Here is a 16,257-nt window from a genome sequence, read left to right on the forward strand (position 1 = left end):
AGCTGAAAGAACGCCGAAGGCTGATGACTCTACATCAAAGGAGAAGAGAAGAGACGGAATCGAGGGGGGCGGCAAAGATTTGGCTCCACGATTCAAGAAAGCCGGAGAAATGGCAGCGACGGGATCCAAAACCTGGGAAGGAGAGAAGGCGTGCCAAATTTGTGGGGCCAATTGCAGGGGGAGGGGAACCATCGACGGCCGCGGAGAAGAATCCGGGGAGGGCGCTCCTCTGGAGATCAGCTCGTCCGTTCGCTGCTCGGGGAATTCACGCCAAAAATAGCTCCATCAACGCCATTCGAACCATATTTTCTGCTATTTCAGTGCTCTGCTTCAAAAAAATAAACTAAACGACAAAACAACACATTTGCATGGTTTGCTTAATTTTGATCTAATCCCATAATTTCTTGTGCATGCTTTTCCACAAATCTCAAAAAATTACTTTATTATATGCAGAAAATAATAGTAAATATATCATATTTACTGATCTAATCTCAAACAGCTGATTGAGGATGTCACCCACATACTCATCTAAATTTAGCTGATTGAGCCATTACTTGCAGATATAAGAGTTGGTGACAACACGAATGACAGAATTTAATCGAATATATTCTACTAATAATTTGATTTTAACGTCTTATAAGCTTGCATATAAACACCACCGCATGTTCCCGTCGGATGCCTTTGGCTCAATGATGAATGGGACAGCACGACTCGGAAGGATACAGCCAACTATACAACGCAAAGATGTCGTTACGATGAGCACACTATTTCCATCATTTGGCTCTAACCCTTCCCATTTAGCCAAGGATTGCATCTCTCGACTCCCACTTCTCTCTCTCTCTCTCTCTCTCTCTCTCTCTCTCTCTCTCTCTCGCTCTCTCTCTCACCAGAAAACCCTACCTATGGCTCTGCATAATTATTTCTCTTCTTGTCAGGCACATCTCCTGGGCAGTGGTTACTTGCTTGCATTTGAGCAGATCGATGGACTCGACTTCTGTGATCCTACGAGAAACAAAGCATTGACGGGTGAAGATCACGCAGCAGCAGTTGACATGTAGCACCACTGTTGCAGGTTTTCATCTTGGCTCCTTAATCTCTGCATTCATTTGGTGCATATCTCATTATTGTCTTGAGGATCGATGGCACATCAAATGCTGCTAGCTAGACGCAGCAGTGTACACTGATCCGGAATTACCTGATGGTTTTAAGGATCTGCATAGATATGTTCACAGAGGTATATTCTTCTCTTGTCACTTGTTTGATGAACAAGATGGATTCAATCATCACATTTACATGCTAAAGTTCAAGGAACTGTTGCACATCAGCACTGGAATTTTTCTTCTTCGGTTTTCTTGTTCTTTGTGAGATCCATGTGTAAGTGTTCAGGACCTCATATATATTGGACTCCTTTCTAATAGCTTAGTCAAGTATATATAAGAGCAGGTTGTCCTTCACTTAATACTTATATGTTGTAATTTGAGCTTACATGATCTACTTGGGTTCAGTTCATATGTCATGTCTAATCCAGTTTGCATGTGGGAGATGTTAGAGCTTAATATTTGTTGAATCACTTCTTAATACCTTAAGCACAGTAATGTAGCCAATGATTTTAGATTTAGGTAGAGTTCAAACAACTGCTATAACATTGTGGACTTGTTTCTGCTGATCATAGCTTTTAAGACAGCTTAAGAAGATTATACTGAGGCTAATACATGGCTTTGGAACCCACAAAAAGACTGATGAACTTCAAGGAAAGCATTTGAAACCCTTTGCTTGGCATCATATTCTGCAACACGCCATAGGATGTTTCTTGAGATAAACTAGTCTTCCTTCCGGTCTTCGGAATCAATCTATCATGTTTAATTCCGTGATGTCACATGCTTTTTGCTCATTAAAAGAATTCAGATAATGTGGCTTCGTCTATTTCTCTTCAGACTTGCGGTCTTCAAATGTATCATCTCTTCTCTATGCATACACACACAAATGCCACATATATATATATACACGAGATATGAAGATTTATCGACTAAAATAAGATAGGATTTTCTTATTTATGTTTGGCTATCCACAAAAAATCCAGTGATCTATCTGTAAGCAGGTTAGGGCACTCAAAGTTAGATTCTCATCACAAGGCTCTCTTCTCATCACAAATGCTGTCCACCGTTCCTTTCCAGAGTTCTGGCTATGGCTATGGCTGTGGATGTGGCTGTGGCTGTGGCAGTGGCTGTGGCCACACCTTTGGTTGGTGTAAACCGTAAACCTATCCCCAAACCTCATCCCAAGCAAGTGGAGGAGCGGTGAAGAATGAGCAGAAGACACAGACGCACATCCCCTCTCTCTCTCTCTCACCTGTCCTTGTCCTCATCTGCTCGGGTCCCTCGGCATAAATCCCCTGGGATCCATCGTCTCCCTGCACAATGTCGACCGCCGCGGTGCACTGCGTCGCCCCGCTCGTCGGAGCCAACAAGCCCAAGGCCGCCGCTGCCGCCAGAGTCCTCTCCAACCTCAACAACAGCAGCGGCAGCAACAAGAAGAACGCCTCTTCGGCTCCCTCTCCCTCGTTCCCTCGCCTCATCAGGAACTCTCCCGTCTTTGCGACCCCAACCACCGCCGCGCCGGCCGTGGTGAGAAGCTTACTCTTCTCTCTGTTTCTCTACTTCATCTGCTCGGTGCTTTCATGGGTGTGCCTTTGGTGATGGAAGTCTCCGGTACACCAACTCCTTGGTCCACACCCGCCAAACACACAACTCCACCTAGTCGACATGCATGGAATTACGAGAGAACGTAGGAATAAGGAAGAAGCTCTCCACGTACTACCATGCAAACAATGTGGGATAATATAATGAGTTATCCCTACTGGATTCACCGAAAGATTACTGTTTCTGGTAGAAGATCTAAGGAAGCCAACGGTTCTGCGACACAACTTGGGTACGCAATATATACGACAAAAAGGGTCGTCCTTTTGTGCGATCAATGGACAGATATCCAACAAGACATGATCTTAAATTTGATTGTCAAGTAATTCGTTGAATATCCAATAAAAACTCCATCAGAGCCAACAGCAAGATTATATTTTTTATTTCTTTGGATAAATTATATCTGTTTTTTGGTTGGCTAAATGTTTGGGTCCCACACGAGCGCGTTCTTCGATCCGTGCTCATGCAAAAGATGGCCGATCGAATTCCAACCCAATTAATGTCCTTCAAATTCGCAGGAAATGGAGCCAGTGGAGCGAGTCAAATCCGGGTTTGCGGACTTTAAGAAGGAGGTGTACGAGTGAGTCCTCTTCTTCTGAACCACACGTTAATACGTGGGCGTCTGTGTTCAGTCTCCTTACGGCCTTCTTCTTCTTCTTCTTCTACGAATGTCCATTGCAGGAAGAAGACTGATTTGTTTGCTGATCTCAAAGAGGGTCAAAGCCCCAAGGTTTGCTTCACAAATAGAAACTCGGTTCTCTTTTGCTGCCAAGTGCGAGCTTACATTGGTAGTAACAATGGTGATGCAGTTCATGGTGTTCGCATGCGCCGACTCCCGCGTGTGCCCCTCCGTGGTGCTCAACTTCCAGCCCGGTGAAGCCTTCACTATCCGCAACATCGCCAACATGGTCCCTCCCTATGACCAGGTTATATACCTACCTACACACACTTCGGCGGTCATCTCCTCTCTGCCGCTATATGATGTCCATCGCTTTCTCCGTGTAGGTTAAGTACGCCGGAGTTGGGGCCGCCATCGAGTACGCTGTGCTCCATCTCAAGGTCAGATCTTGCTTCTTCACATGAAGAAGAGAAAGCGTTTGTCCCACGTACATGATGGCGATGTGTTGTGCAGGTGGAGAACATAATGGTGATCGGCCACAGCCGCTGCGGTGGGATCAAGGGACTCATGTCCGTCAAGGACGACGGCACCACCAGCACGTAACCCCCATTCCTCTCTCTCTCGCTCTCTCTCTCTCTCTCTCTACATTACAGCATTAGCATGTTAGAGGCTTGTGTTGACCAGTGACTTCATCGAGGACTGGGTGAAGATTTGTCTTCCGGCAAGAGACAAGGTGAAGGCCACTCACTCCAGTTTGCCATTCGAGGAGCAGTGCACCCAGTGCGAGAAGGTCATATTTGCATGTTTGAGATGTCATGTCTCTGTCTAATCTTCTTACTAAACTAAAGCTTAATCTCCGATTACCTTCTTGCAGGAGGCTGTAAATGTTTCACTGCAAAACCTGAAGACCTACCCCTTCGTGAAAGATGCCGTGGAGAAGAAGTCCCTGAAACTGATTGGAGCACACTATGACTTCGTCAATGGCGTCTTTGAGACATGGGCGGACTAAAAGGCTCACCCTCGGCTGCTCAATGTTAAAGCCGGAGTCTGTAGCAATAACCTATGATGTAATCATGTGTTTCTGACCATGGTGTTTACACACCATGATGTACCGTTCGACCCTTCTTTTGGATCAGAACATCATTAAGAATATAATATCCATCCAAGATAAAAATCTGAGATCAATAACCTGTATTTTAGGCTCAGAATGGCAAATATAAATGGTTTCAGCAGTTAAACTTCCATGAGCAATCTGAGCAACCAAAACCTGTGAGTGAATTTAGCTGATAAGAGACTAAGAACAAGAGATTGGATGATGCCTTCAGTACAATGCGAACAGAGCCACAGTAGAAATACCACTAGTTGATATGTTACAGGGCTTTGTTGAGTGGATAAGATCATTCACATCAACCACACACATCTTTTTCAATACATTTATTACTGGCTTTGTTTCTCATGTACTGACAGAAGCTTGAGTGAGCCTGGAATAACCTCAATTTGATCTGTTGAGGGCAGAACCAAATCCATTGACATATAACCAGCTTAATCCCAAAAATAATATCATTTTGTATTAGTTTAGATAACAATAGTTTCATTACCATTGTCATCATCATCATCCTCCTTTAACAAATGCATTACATGATAAATAATCTAATCATAACCAAATGCATGATAAATAATCTAGTCATTATAGCTGCTTTAACAAATTATTATGTAAAGCACAAACCAATGCAGCAAAAAGTGCTGCTAAAATAAATGAGAAATAGGGACAACTTGCTGCTACTGCTGCATTTTTGTGGAATTTCACCAGGTATTATTCAACACAGACCTAAATTTTTTTAACTATGCATAGATTGGAAATGAAGAGAGGGGAAGTATCATGATATGACAGATCGGTTCTAAGTGGATCTGACTGGAACCATGTTCAGTTTTGTCTATTACTATAACTTAACAAAATATGAGAAAATAATTAATAGTGAATGATCTAAGGTGCAATAGTATCAAGTTGAAGGCAAATTATGTCGCAAAGTAGTGTAGCTGCTATACATTTTGTAGAATCTCAGCAAATGTATTCAGTAGGATTATCTCAAGCCATGAATACTTTGCTGATTGAAGAGAAATGCATCATGGCATGATAGGTTCTGATGATATGGAGCAGAATGAAACAAACAAAATTTTGTAGAAACCAAGTGGTAACCAATATCTAATTTAAGAAAGTCTCAGAAAATTATCAGATGTATCCATCATGAAAACCGCAAACGTATCAAGATGAAACCATGAGTAATTAGCCTTATGCAGATGCAGTGGCAGAAGAATATTTAGCCAAAGACTTCTATCTCTGAAAATTTACAACCAGAGAAATAAAAAATTACACAAATATGATTTTTTAAGGAAGTTCTAAACTTTAAATTTCATTTTCGATACAATATCTCACAAATGACTAGTTCTAATAATAATACTAATAAAATCAATAGGTCTAGGTAATTCAACCTGACCCATTAGGTCATATTTTACAAATTGGATTACGTTTCCTATGCATGATACATCAAAATCCATGTGAAAAGAATAATGCACATAGAATTGTCCTGTTGTCGATATCTCAACAATAAGGTGCAGCATGTTGTTTTAAGATGATAACATGTCCTATAAATTTGAATTACTCCCTACATGTTCTTCAACACTAAATTATGTTAAGTAATACTAAATTCCGTGGATGGAACTCCAGAAACGCCAAGATGTTTCTTGGGCATATCCTCTCCTTGGCAAACAGAGAAGCAAATCACTTCAAAATCCAAACTTATAAACCTACTATTACCAGGTCTTAAGATAAAAGATGCTTCTCGTGAATAAGCAACAACAAAGGTCACTGCTATAAGTATTTCAGACAAAGCACAAGAGAATATGAGCATAAACAATGATATCAGAAGTGCAATAAGAACCCAGACAAAAACATTTGCATCTAAGAAACAGACATAAACATGGATATCAGTAATCTCTCACTCCTAATAACTCAGAAAAGCTCACCCTATAAATCTCTGTTTTTTCTGATTTCTGACTGTAGGTACTTGATTATGTTCTCTAAAGGACAAGATAAGTTTGCCTCCAGCACCAGAGAACTAACAATATCTTCAGTACCTCTCATCTCATCATGGAACTCAGAATTGAAAACCAGGTATGAGAAATGCTCATCTAACACCAAGCCCAATGCTTTGATGATGGATTCAAATGAAGGAACACTCTCACAGATTCTCAATCCCAGCACTGACCCAGCAGACGGACAGGGGCGTGCTTCCGGGAACCTATGGTACTTCTCTAACCACTTCACGAAGTACCGAATCAGATCCAATACTTCCTGTCCATCTAGTCTCGAAATCACGGAAGATAGCACAAGTCCTTCTGCGTTCGATGATCCGAACACATAATGCAAGCACACTTGTGATGGTGAGAAACCATCATAAGCCATCATTAGTAAGATTGAAGCCTCTCTAGCTAGCTTCGATGCTTTCTTTGGCAGCCCCATTTGAGTAGCTTTCTCAATGGCTAAAATAGCTTGGTTTTCCCATTGCTTCTTCACCGCAACCATACCATCATAAGAATCATCAGTTGGTGATAAGAAATGCTTAAGAACAGAGAGAAGCTCCGCGGACCGGAGATCTGAGACATGCTCGACCAAGAGACAGAGCAACTGAGTTTGATTTTTCTCCACAAGCTTCTCCGTCAGATTCGTGGAGTTGAGATGCCCCACCAGCCCCTCGAGAAGCAAGGTCTCCAGCAATTCCCATGCCTCGAGAACAACACAGCACTCGGCAATCAGCCCAGCAACCTCTCGACCTATCAGATATCCCAACTTCTCGATCCCTGCACGCGCGAACTCGATGCCCGACGCGTCTCCGGCGTCGGAACCGATCGAAAGGCCGACCTTTTCGGCGCTCTTCCTCAAAAACAAGTTCAAAATCCCAAAGAAGTCACCTTTACCCAAGGACTTAGGGCGTCGGAACTTGCTTCTGAGTTTTTCGACCAAACGGGAGGATAACTCGATGATAGCAGCGTCAGTCTCCGAGATCTTCCACCCGGAGACGTGTTTGAGGGAGACGCCGCCGGGGGCCTCGGAGTCAGGCTTCAACTGCGAGAAGATCTCGTCGGTATTGAGAACGATGGGGTACTTTGAGGGCCGAGGAGGGTTTCCGCCGTCGTTAGCCTCCGCCGCCGCTACCGCCCGTGTAATTTCTTCCAGCAGCGTCATGTCGACGGTTTAGGGTTTCAGCTGCTCACGAAGTAGAAGACGAGATTTATTGCCCACAAGCCCACACGTCCGGTCTAGCTTCATAGTTCGGTTTGATCCACTCACCTCCGGTCTAGGTTCGTGGTTCGGTTTGATCCCCTCACGTCCGGTTCACGAGAAATTTAGATTTAATACTGTTAAGCCTAGTCTCATATATTTTTGGGATCAAATCATTTTCTTCGTAGAAATCAAATCAAACCAACCCAAATTAAATTATTTTCTTTGCAAAGATCAACGAAAGATAGGAAGGATAGTTTTCAAACTACTGTTGTTGATCGAAGAGTCAACACTGTTTGGTTCAATCTCGAAGGTATAAATTTGTTTCGAGGTTCCATGCCAGTACGAATGAGATGGCTCGAATAAGTGGACTCTCGAGGCATTGCTAGCTCACAACGGCTAACTCGTGATCGTCCCAAGGTATGACTTGTTTGTCCGGAGAAGTTCGGGATCGTCCTGAGGGGCATCTTGGTTTTGTCCGGAAACGCTCAACGTTGCTCCGAAGTGCTCTTTAGATGTGTCTAGGCCTTGCATAAGCGGTCGGTGTCGGGAGGATATCCTGGCCTGACTCCTCCAATGCTTCAGTTAGTAGAGCAAGTGGAGGGGGTTTAGTAGAGCTCAAAAGAGTTAAGATAGAACTTGTTTGCCTCGTTGACCTAGGGGCTTAGGTTTTATACCTGAGCGATTGGTAGTATGAAGCTAACAATGGGTTATGATGTCCCTTATCCTGCCAGGGGATCATTGATAGTCGTAGCTAACGAGTACGTCCTCTGAAGGACAACGTTAGGATAGGATGCCTATGATGATACGCTTTGTCAAGACTCTTGGCCTGTATAGGACAGGCAAGGGATGACCCCCTACATCGTTCATCCGAAAGGTAACGTTGGAGAAGTTACATCATGCCGCTTGACTTTGATGTGTGTATGCAAACCTTCCCTTAGCTGAGGTGGCTTCTTCGGTCCAAGTGACGAGGTGAGTTGGTAGCGTTGTTATTTTTCCTATTACAAATCTTTCATATCATTTGGTCTAATCGAAAACCCGTGAATTAAACCTCCAACATAAACGGTTCACTAATCACATCAATTTTAATATAAGAAGACCAAAATACTCTTAATTACCCTTTAAAAAAAACTTTATTTGTCAAAAAAATTATTGTGATATTTGTAGCTCACACGATAACTTGAATGTAATCTATTCAAAAAGTCTTGGGTTTGATTCTTAGTTGATCCATTTGAATTTTTTTATTTATGTATTAATCTATACATCAAATTGAATATTATTTTATTTTCTCATATTTATATTTCAGTTATTAAAAAAATTATATATTATTCTGTAATTCAAATAAAGTTCTAAAAATAAAAATGAATATTCTAAACGGATATTATATTCTAATTAGACCATCTCAACCTTAAAGGATTTGGATGCTTTTTTATTTTTTGTTCACCATCAAATATATTTAAATCTTAATATGAATATATTTACTCACCATATTATATTTTTATATTAATTTTATATTTAAATCTTAATTTGCATATATTTATTCACCATATTATCCATCAAATATATTAATCTTAATCTTAATTTTTGAATACTCTTAATTTTTTTCACTATCAAATGTATTTAAAATTGGATGAATTTTAAAAAAATCATTAATTTTGAGAATTTCCTACCTCAACTTTGATAATTTATACATAGTATCAATTTTCTTTTTCAAAATATTTATTCGCTCAGCCCTTTGTCACTTATCATGCTTTCGCCTTGAACATCCATCACCTGTAGCATAGGTGCAATCATACATAAGGTACACAAGGTACCAATAGTGATGGAGGCCTTGCCCTTATAACCCTCTTCTTCCTAGCTCATGACCAATAGTGAGGGTACACAAGGTACCTCATATCTTTCTTTATCTGAGAGAAGGCTGCGAGGGATGATAAGGGTGTGTGGGTCGCCCCTCCTTCTTCCTCATATGTGATCGATGTATTGAATCTCGTATTTTGATGATGAAATAAATTGATAATTATCTTTATGTTTTAATCTGCATTTTGAGTGATGGAGGAACATGCCAGAAGATTGGACGTCGGGCCGGTGGATCGGTCGATGTATCGACAGAAGGCTTCGAGTCGTGGACTCGAGCATTGAACCAAGAAGAGCGGGTATTGCGCCAAGGATATCGGAGTTGCAGAGTCAACTGGCCGATTGGGCAATATGCCACAAGAAAGGACGATGTGCCGAAGAATCGGACGAAGTGTCGAGGGACCAATGACATGCCGGACAACTTAGTTAATTGCTTAGGATTAATTATCTCGATCGAAGTTTTGTTTTAAGTGTGAAGGATTAACTACGATGAAAGAAAGACATGCAGCAGGAGTTGCACCGGAGTCAAGACTATGATCACGTTGGGAGTTCGAGAGTTCGACGGAAGTCCGGACGGTCGTCCGAGGTTCTGCGAGAACAAATCCGAGAAGTCCAGGAGCTTGCCAAAGAAGCTCGTTGGAACTCGCCAAGTGGATCGTCGCAAGTCCAGGAGTTTGCCGAAAGTCCGCCGGAGCATCGCAAGTTGTAGTAAATGCCTTACGAAATTCGTAGTTAGCACGATGATTAAGTTAGAAATGGGAGGTGATCCCATTAACTTAATCTTGGGGCAATTGGGCCCTTGAAAGACCCAAATTGGGCCGAATGGATCAGCCCATTCAGACCCAGATTACTTGGCCAGAGGTGGCACCGCCTGGGTCGGCGGTGGCACTGCCCAGGGCTCAGTCTCTGAGCTCTGGCTGGGCGGTGCAACCGCCTCTGACAGAGGTGCAACCGCCCCAGTCAGGTAGTGGCATCGCCTGAGCTCGGTCTCCGAGCTCTGGCAGGAGGTGCACCGCCCCTGACAGGAGGTGGCACCGCCCAGAGGCTCAGTCTTCGAGCTCTGCCAGGCGGTGCAACCGCCAGACCCCGGAATTCCGGGAGATGACAATTTTGAGCTCCAAATTCAAACTGGTTTGGAGCATATAAATACCCCTCCAATCCCTGGGTAAAATACATAAGCACAGAGAGCAAAAAAGGAAAGAAAAGCTGTAGAAATCAGTTGAGAAATCCCTCCTCTAGCTTAAGTGTTAGAATTCTGTTTAAGAGAGGAGAGTGAGTGCTTGTAAGGGTTGTCTCCTAAACCCGGTAAAAGGAGAAGAGGGGTGTAAGAAGGAGATTGATCTTCGCCTAGTAAAGGAAGATCGTTAGTGGATGCCGGTGGCCTCGACGGAAGAGGAATCGGAGGAGTGGATGTAGGTCACGATTGACCGAACCACTATAAACTCTCGTCTTCTCTGGTTTGCATTTAATTTGAGCATATTATCTTTACTGCAAACCTCCTCAATAGCTTACTGCCTTCTGCGCATTTACGATCGTGTTTCAAAGTTCAGTATTTTCCGAATTGGCGTTTAGACGTAAATCCGTTTTATCGTTCGAACATCATATTTCAGTTTGCGCTTACATTTTGATTTCCATCATAACTGCAAACTGCCTTCATAGACTTGCTTTAACTGCATCTTGCTTGATCACAAGTTAAAGTGATTTACGAATCGACTTTTCTACCAAAATCGTTCTTATCGTACGAACACAATTTTAATCGTTGAAAGTTTTTCGCTGCACTAATTCACCCCCCCCCCCCTCCTCTTAATGCTCTTGATCCTAACACGATGATGATGAGAATCTACGGACCCCAACGGTGAGGGAGGCCTGTGGACGATGAATAGGGCACACGCCCCCCCTTCCCCTTCTCCCACCGGGAGCTACAGGCTATGAGGGGAGCCTATGGACAACGATCCTCACACCCTGTCCTTTCGCAACCCTCGACTACTAGGTTCGACGAGGACATAAGGCCGATGGCAAAGTCAACGATGGATCGGATGAAAATAAGGGTATAACATTATTTTCACACGATCGGAGCGTTTCTTAAAGTTGAGACACTCAAAAAATTCTTAAAATTAATTTTTTTTAAAAAAATCACTCTTTAAAAGTTTAAGAGTATTTAAATCTTTTTATATAATGATGAAAGAAAAAAAAAATGTTATTATATTTATTACTATTTTATACCTTCAATATGCCTAATGTTCCATCCGAAAATGATAACTATGATACGAAGGACCGAGGTCTCCTAAAAACATGCAAGTCTTCATGCCCGTTCCACATGGATTCTGCCACAATCAAAAGCTGTTCACCACCTAACTTGTGTTCATATATTGTACACGTAGAACATCCAAATCAAATGAGATTACGCCCAACACGGAGTGCACCCACCAGTGACTGTGAGCAAGCACAGATGCCAACATACACAAGACTACAACCTTTCGCCATCTGTGCGACCAGATCGAGTGCTTCGAAATGAACATGCATGTTTTATGTACATCAAGCTTTGTTCATCTTTGTTCCTCTATAATGTGGCACTGGAATTCCATGTGAAGAGATTGCGGGCTGAGATGAGAGAACTTGAAGCCAGGGCAACAAATGCTAGAAATGAGATGGCAATAGAACCGTTTGCCATGTCCATGAATTCATCAGCACCAAATCTCGATATCCAGAGATCATTGCGAGAGGCGGCTGCAGAGGATGCAGACATCAGAAGGTAAGCCAGTACCTGCAACAAGCAAGCAAAACCTTCAAGAACAGATCCAATCCGTGCAACTTAAGCACTTTGGGCTAGTAGTTATTCATATGAGTGGTTCTGCCGTCAGTTATCCTCCTGTCAGTTATCCAACTATTTGGGGTTGGCTATTTCTCCTGTATTCTTCTCAGCTTAAAGTTGAGATTAGCGATTGTTAGGTCAGTGATATCTTAATTGATTGACCATGTAATTCCATAAACCTGAGTAATGTTGTAATGATGACCTAGTATTGCAGCTTAAAGGGCATTGTTAAATCAGCCAGCATGGATCAAAATGGCAATCAGTCTGAAAGGTCATGCTCAGCTAAAGGCTTTTATGCCTTTTTGACATCCTAACCCACTTATTGTTGTAAGCTATTTCTTGTGGACTAAGCAAAAGCATAACATGGACCTAAATTAAAGCAAAAAAAAATCAATTTTTTGGTCGATTCAAATGTAATGAACTTGAACTTTCTTGTCTTTCTTACAATTTCTGACACCGAAAGAATAGATGATCATACAACCAAACAAACAGTTAGCCTATGAAAAGTTACTATGAAAAGTTAATATCTAGTCATCTTAGGGAGTGCTACAATGACGAAGAAAAGAATACTTTTGTGTTCTTTTAAGCTGAGCTTAGATTGTTTTCGGAACAAGCATTGAAATACTGCATCTGGTATATAATTGCCCAACATTCACCAGTTCAAGAAAACAAAAACAAAGGAACTGATTACCGATGAGCGATATCAGGAAAAGAATGAAGTATTCTTAGTGTCATATACTGGCATCAACTTGAGATTAGAACTCAATTCACCTTTGTTGATCTTGAAAATAATTGCATGAAGTATGAATCATATCTGAGGAAACCCCATCTAGAGAGTTCAATCCCAAAGGATTTGTGTAAATCGACACCTCCAATGGACTTGAGGTTAATCAGTATAGGTCTCCTAACAAGAAAACTAGACCCTTTTGTTTACTGTTATATCCCTTCTCAACAGCATGGAAACCTATGTGTTGTCAATTCTTTCATATTATTCATCAATTCTAAATTGTCAAAATGCATTTAAATAAAAAAGAGACCATTCAGGGAAAATGCATTTAAATAAGCAAGCGATCATTGTCTAAATTTCTTCTACATATTCAATCTTAGAAATGAAAATATGTGTTGCATATACAGGGAAAAGCTTGAGCTGCACTAAGATCGTAAACTCAGCCCTAGCATCCTCAAAAGGCATATATAAGATCCAAAAACACTTCCCAATGGGAAAGTTAGGATAACCGAAATTTAGCCACACAAACATGTTAATATCTTGACTAAAATGTACGAGTTAATATGAAGTTGGACTATGAATGGGCGAATAATTTGTCAAAAACCTTTCTACATTTGCCCTCCGAAAATTGCAAATAACATATCCCTCAGGCTATACCGTTTTCCTTAAAGAATCTTAATCTTAAAAGAAATGGAAGCTACTTGATTCCTTTATGCTCAGCTCAGACTGTTCTGATTCAACATTCACAAGCCCTTCGACATAAAAACATGGAACTGATGACCTGACACGTGAGATCATAATGTCCAACATGAACACCAGTCTTGTGGCTGCTAAAACATAAACTGTGTTATACAGTCCTTAAATAGTACATATGCAATTGGCTATAGGATAACACTAATTCGTAGGAAAAGAACACATCTTTTAGCCATCGGTGTGTGAGATTTTGGGAGAAGGGTTAACTCACCTGATCCATTGAGAGATCGAAGTAGTAACTTATGGGACGGCGAATGATGCGCTTCTTCAGGATCAAATAGTGGACCTTCGTGTATGCCTGAAACGCCGAGTACGCAAACGCAATCGCATTAACGCAGACCAAGTATCTGTTGTCACCAACGATCAAGAGATAATGACCATTCGATGTCGATCAAACGGACAGGAATATATCGGCCAAAAGGAACGATGACAGAGAAAGATGCTTTTGAATTGACCCAACCAATAAGACATAACGTTGGTGGAATATATCGGCCCGTACCGGTATTCACTGTAACGGCCGAAGGAGTCGCCGGCCCACCCCTCGGTCGAATCGGCGGCCATGACCGAGAAAGACACCAGGCTCAGCAGCGCCGCGGACACCCTAAGCCCGAACGCCGCCCTCGTCACCGCCCGCCGCCGCAAGATCCCCGGCACCGCCCCAAGACCACTCTCCGCCTTTCGCGCGGCGCAACAGCCGTTCCCCAGGCCTCGGTCTCCCTCTCCGCCGCTGACGGCACCTCCGACGACCTTCACATCGACCGCCATGTCCTCCTGGCTCAGCCGATCGACGATCGCCAGAGCCATCATCGCAGGCTCCGGGGACCCCGGCTTCTCGGGCGTGTTCTGAGGCGCAGGCGGCGGGGCTTCGCTCTCCGCCTCTGGGGATGGTGATCGCTCAGGGGAACTCATCTCTCTCTCTCTCTCCTCGAATCGTGGGTTTGGGGATCAAAAATTTCTCTTTTATCGTCGAAGCTGGACTTTTGATCAGATTCTACGAATATGGGGAAGGGCATTAGGGAAAAGCGAAAGCCTTGAGATCGGCGATGCTTTGCTTTCGCTTTTGGGCATTTGTCGATTCCATCCTCAGCAGCAGTGCTTCAGGCAGGCGCAGTGATCACCTCTCTCGCCTGGGCCGGGGAGCACACAGACAAAAGGCGAGCTTTTCGGGTAGGAATCTTTGGTTATTTTTACGTTTGGGTGCCTGTGACAAACGATGACGACTTGACCCCATCAGCTGCAGTGTTGAGCTGAGCCGGCAATTCGGGTTGAAATTGACTCGAACCCATCCGGTCCAATTGCAATTGAGTCGTTGGGTCAGGCTGTGGTGTTACGATAGACCCGAGATTGGTATTACAACATCATTTGCATGTCATGGCCTCCCATCTAAAATCCATCAAGTTTTCATTGACGGCAACATACCACAGAATCTTAACCACATGCAACCCAAGAACATGGCACACACATACTACACACACGCATGAAGACACAGTGGTGGATGGTAGCAAGAACTTGGACGTCCTTGGCTCACTCATCTCTCCTGATTCCTGAGAAGAAAGTGTTGATGGTTGGCATGATCTCCGGAGGACGTCGGCTGAGGAACCTGCGCAGGCCGTGCTGGCTGTACCTTTGAGCTTCATCTGCGTTCTCGAGGACGGGAGTGGTGCGATGAGATTTGTTGATTCTGCAGAGTCCAAGGTCGTCACACTGATTACTATACAGTTTGCTATAGCAAACGAAACTGTTGGATATCAGACCTGACATCAGGGTTCAAGAACATGTTCCTGGTAAGCTGGAACAAACACAAGCTCGTCACGAAGGTCATCGCAGCCATCAGCGGATACACCTTACAAGGAAGCAATTGCACCATCACTGGCATATTGAAACGAGACAGAGAGATTAATGATCACAACCATACCTCTGGCTTCACCCAACGCCCCATCTAAGTTCCCAGATACAGGTTAACCTGGATATGCTCGATCTTACTATGGATACACGTCTAAGCACACAGGAACGCAGGTATATATATATATATATATATATATATATATAGTATCGGACTGAAGGAGAAGTAAACTAAGGTTGATCATGTCATAGTCATGACCTAGACTTTGGGTTTCGGTGGGCATAGCATCGACGTAAAAACCAGCAGCGAAGCCTCCAGTTTTATCCCCGTATCATCGAAGTCAAATAGTTTCTTCCAACTTGGCCCTGGCAGAGGCGTTGACGTTCCAGAGTCATAGCTTTAGCTTCTCAACTACAGTGGATTGTTCTTGAAGAACTCTCCACCTAAAGACCCCACCTGGAGTTGACAGCAACTGAAGCTGAAGCTGATCTTTAGTTATGACAGAACATTCTTTGTGAAGAGCTTACGTGCAAATGACTTCATATGGAAATTGATTCGAGGCATTATTTCTATGAGATTTCTCAGGCTGCTTCCACGCCTTGTGTAAGAAATCCGGGGGCGATACAGGTTTGATGTTTCAATGGATACGACTGCTTGAGTTCCTATGTGGAATA

The 16,257-nt window shown here is 42.9% G+C and overlaps 4 protein-coding genes across 4 annotated transcripts; 1 reads left to right on the forward strand and 3 right to left on the reverse strand.

Annotated features, from left to right (window-relative positions):
* The first annotated feature begins 2,327 nt into the window (after positions 1-2,327).
* Positions 2,328-4,559, forward strand: LOC103989227 (carbonic anhydrase 2-like). The gene is made up of 8 exons (XM_009408027.3): positions 2,328-2,624; positions 3,215-3,276; positions 3,378-3,426; positions 3,506-3,622; positions 3,702-3,755; positions 3,829-3,914; positions 4,000-4,105; positions 4,190-4,559. The coding sequence occupies exons 1-8, from the start codon at positions 2,418-2,420 to the stop codon at positions 4,322-4,324; spliced, it is 816 nt and encodes a 271-aa protein (XP_009406302.2). The 5' UTR covers positions 2,328-2,417; the 3' UTR covers positions 4,325-4,559.
* A 1,577-nt stretch (positions 4,560-6,136) lies between these two features.
* LOC135641551 (uncharacterized) lies at positions 6,137-7,583 on the reverse strand. Its single transcript, XM_065156972.1, has one exon. The coding sequence runs from the start codon at positions 7,556-7,558 to the stop codon at positions 6,341-6,343; it is 1,218 nt and encodes a 405-aa protein (XP_065013044.1). The 5' UTR covers positions 7,559-7,583; the 3' UTR covers positions 6,137-6,340.
* Positions 7,584-11,791: 4,208 nt separating this feature from the next.
* On the reverse strand, positions 11,792-14,918 carry LOC135640280 (CASP-like protein 4A3). The gene is made up of 3 exons (XM_065154576.1): positions 14,240-14,918; positions 13,952-14,087; positions 11,792-12,212 (listed from the first exon to the last, which is right to left on the reverse strand). Exons 1-3 carry the CDS (start codon positions 14,647-14,649, stop codon positions 12,009-12,011), a joined length of 750 nt encoding a protein of 249 aa, XP_065010648.1. The 5' UTR covers positions 14,650-14,918; the 3' UTR covers positions 11,792-12,008.
* A 204-nt stretch (positions 14,919-15,122) lies between these two features.
* LOC103989230 (uncharacterized) lies at positions 15,123-15,752 on the reverse strand. The gene is made up of 3 exons (XM_009408031.3): positions 15,656-15,752; positions 15,495-15,583; positions 15,123-15,421 (listed from the first exon to the last, which is right to left on the reverse strand). Exons 1-3 carry the CDS (start codon positions 15,677-15,679, stop codon positions 15,265-15,267), a joined length of 270 nt encoding a protein of 89 aa, XP_009406306.2. The 5' UTR covers positions 15,680-15,752; the 3' UTR covers positions 15,123-15,264.
* Positions 15,753-16,257: the final 505 nt, after the last annotated feature.

The sequence above is a fragment of the Musa acuminata genome, chromosome BXJ3-6, assembly GCF_036884655.1.
Source record: "Musa acuminata AAA Group cultivar baxijiao chromosome BXJ3-6, Cavendish_Baxijiao_AAA, whole genome shotgun sequence".
Lineage (NCBI taxonomy): Eukaryota > Viridiplantae > Streptophyta > Magnoliopsida > Zingiberales > Musaceae > Musa > Musa acuminata.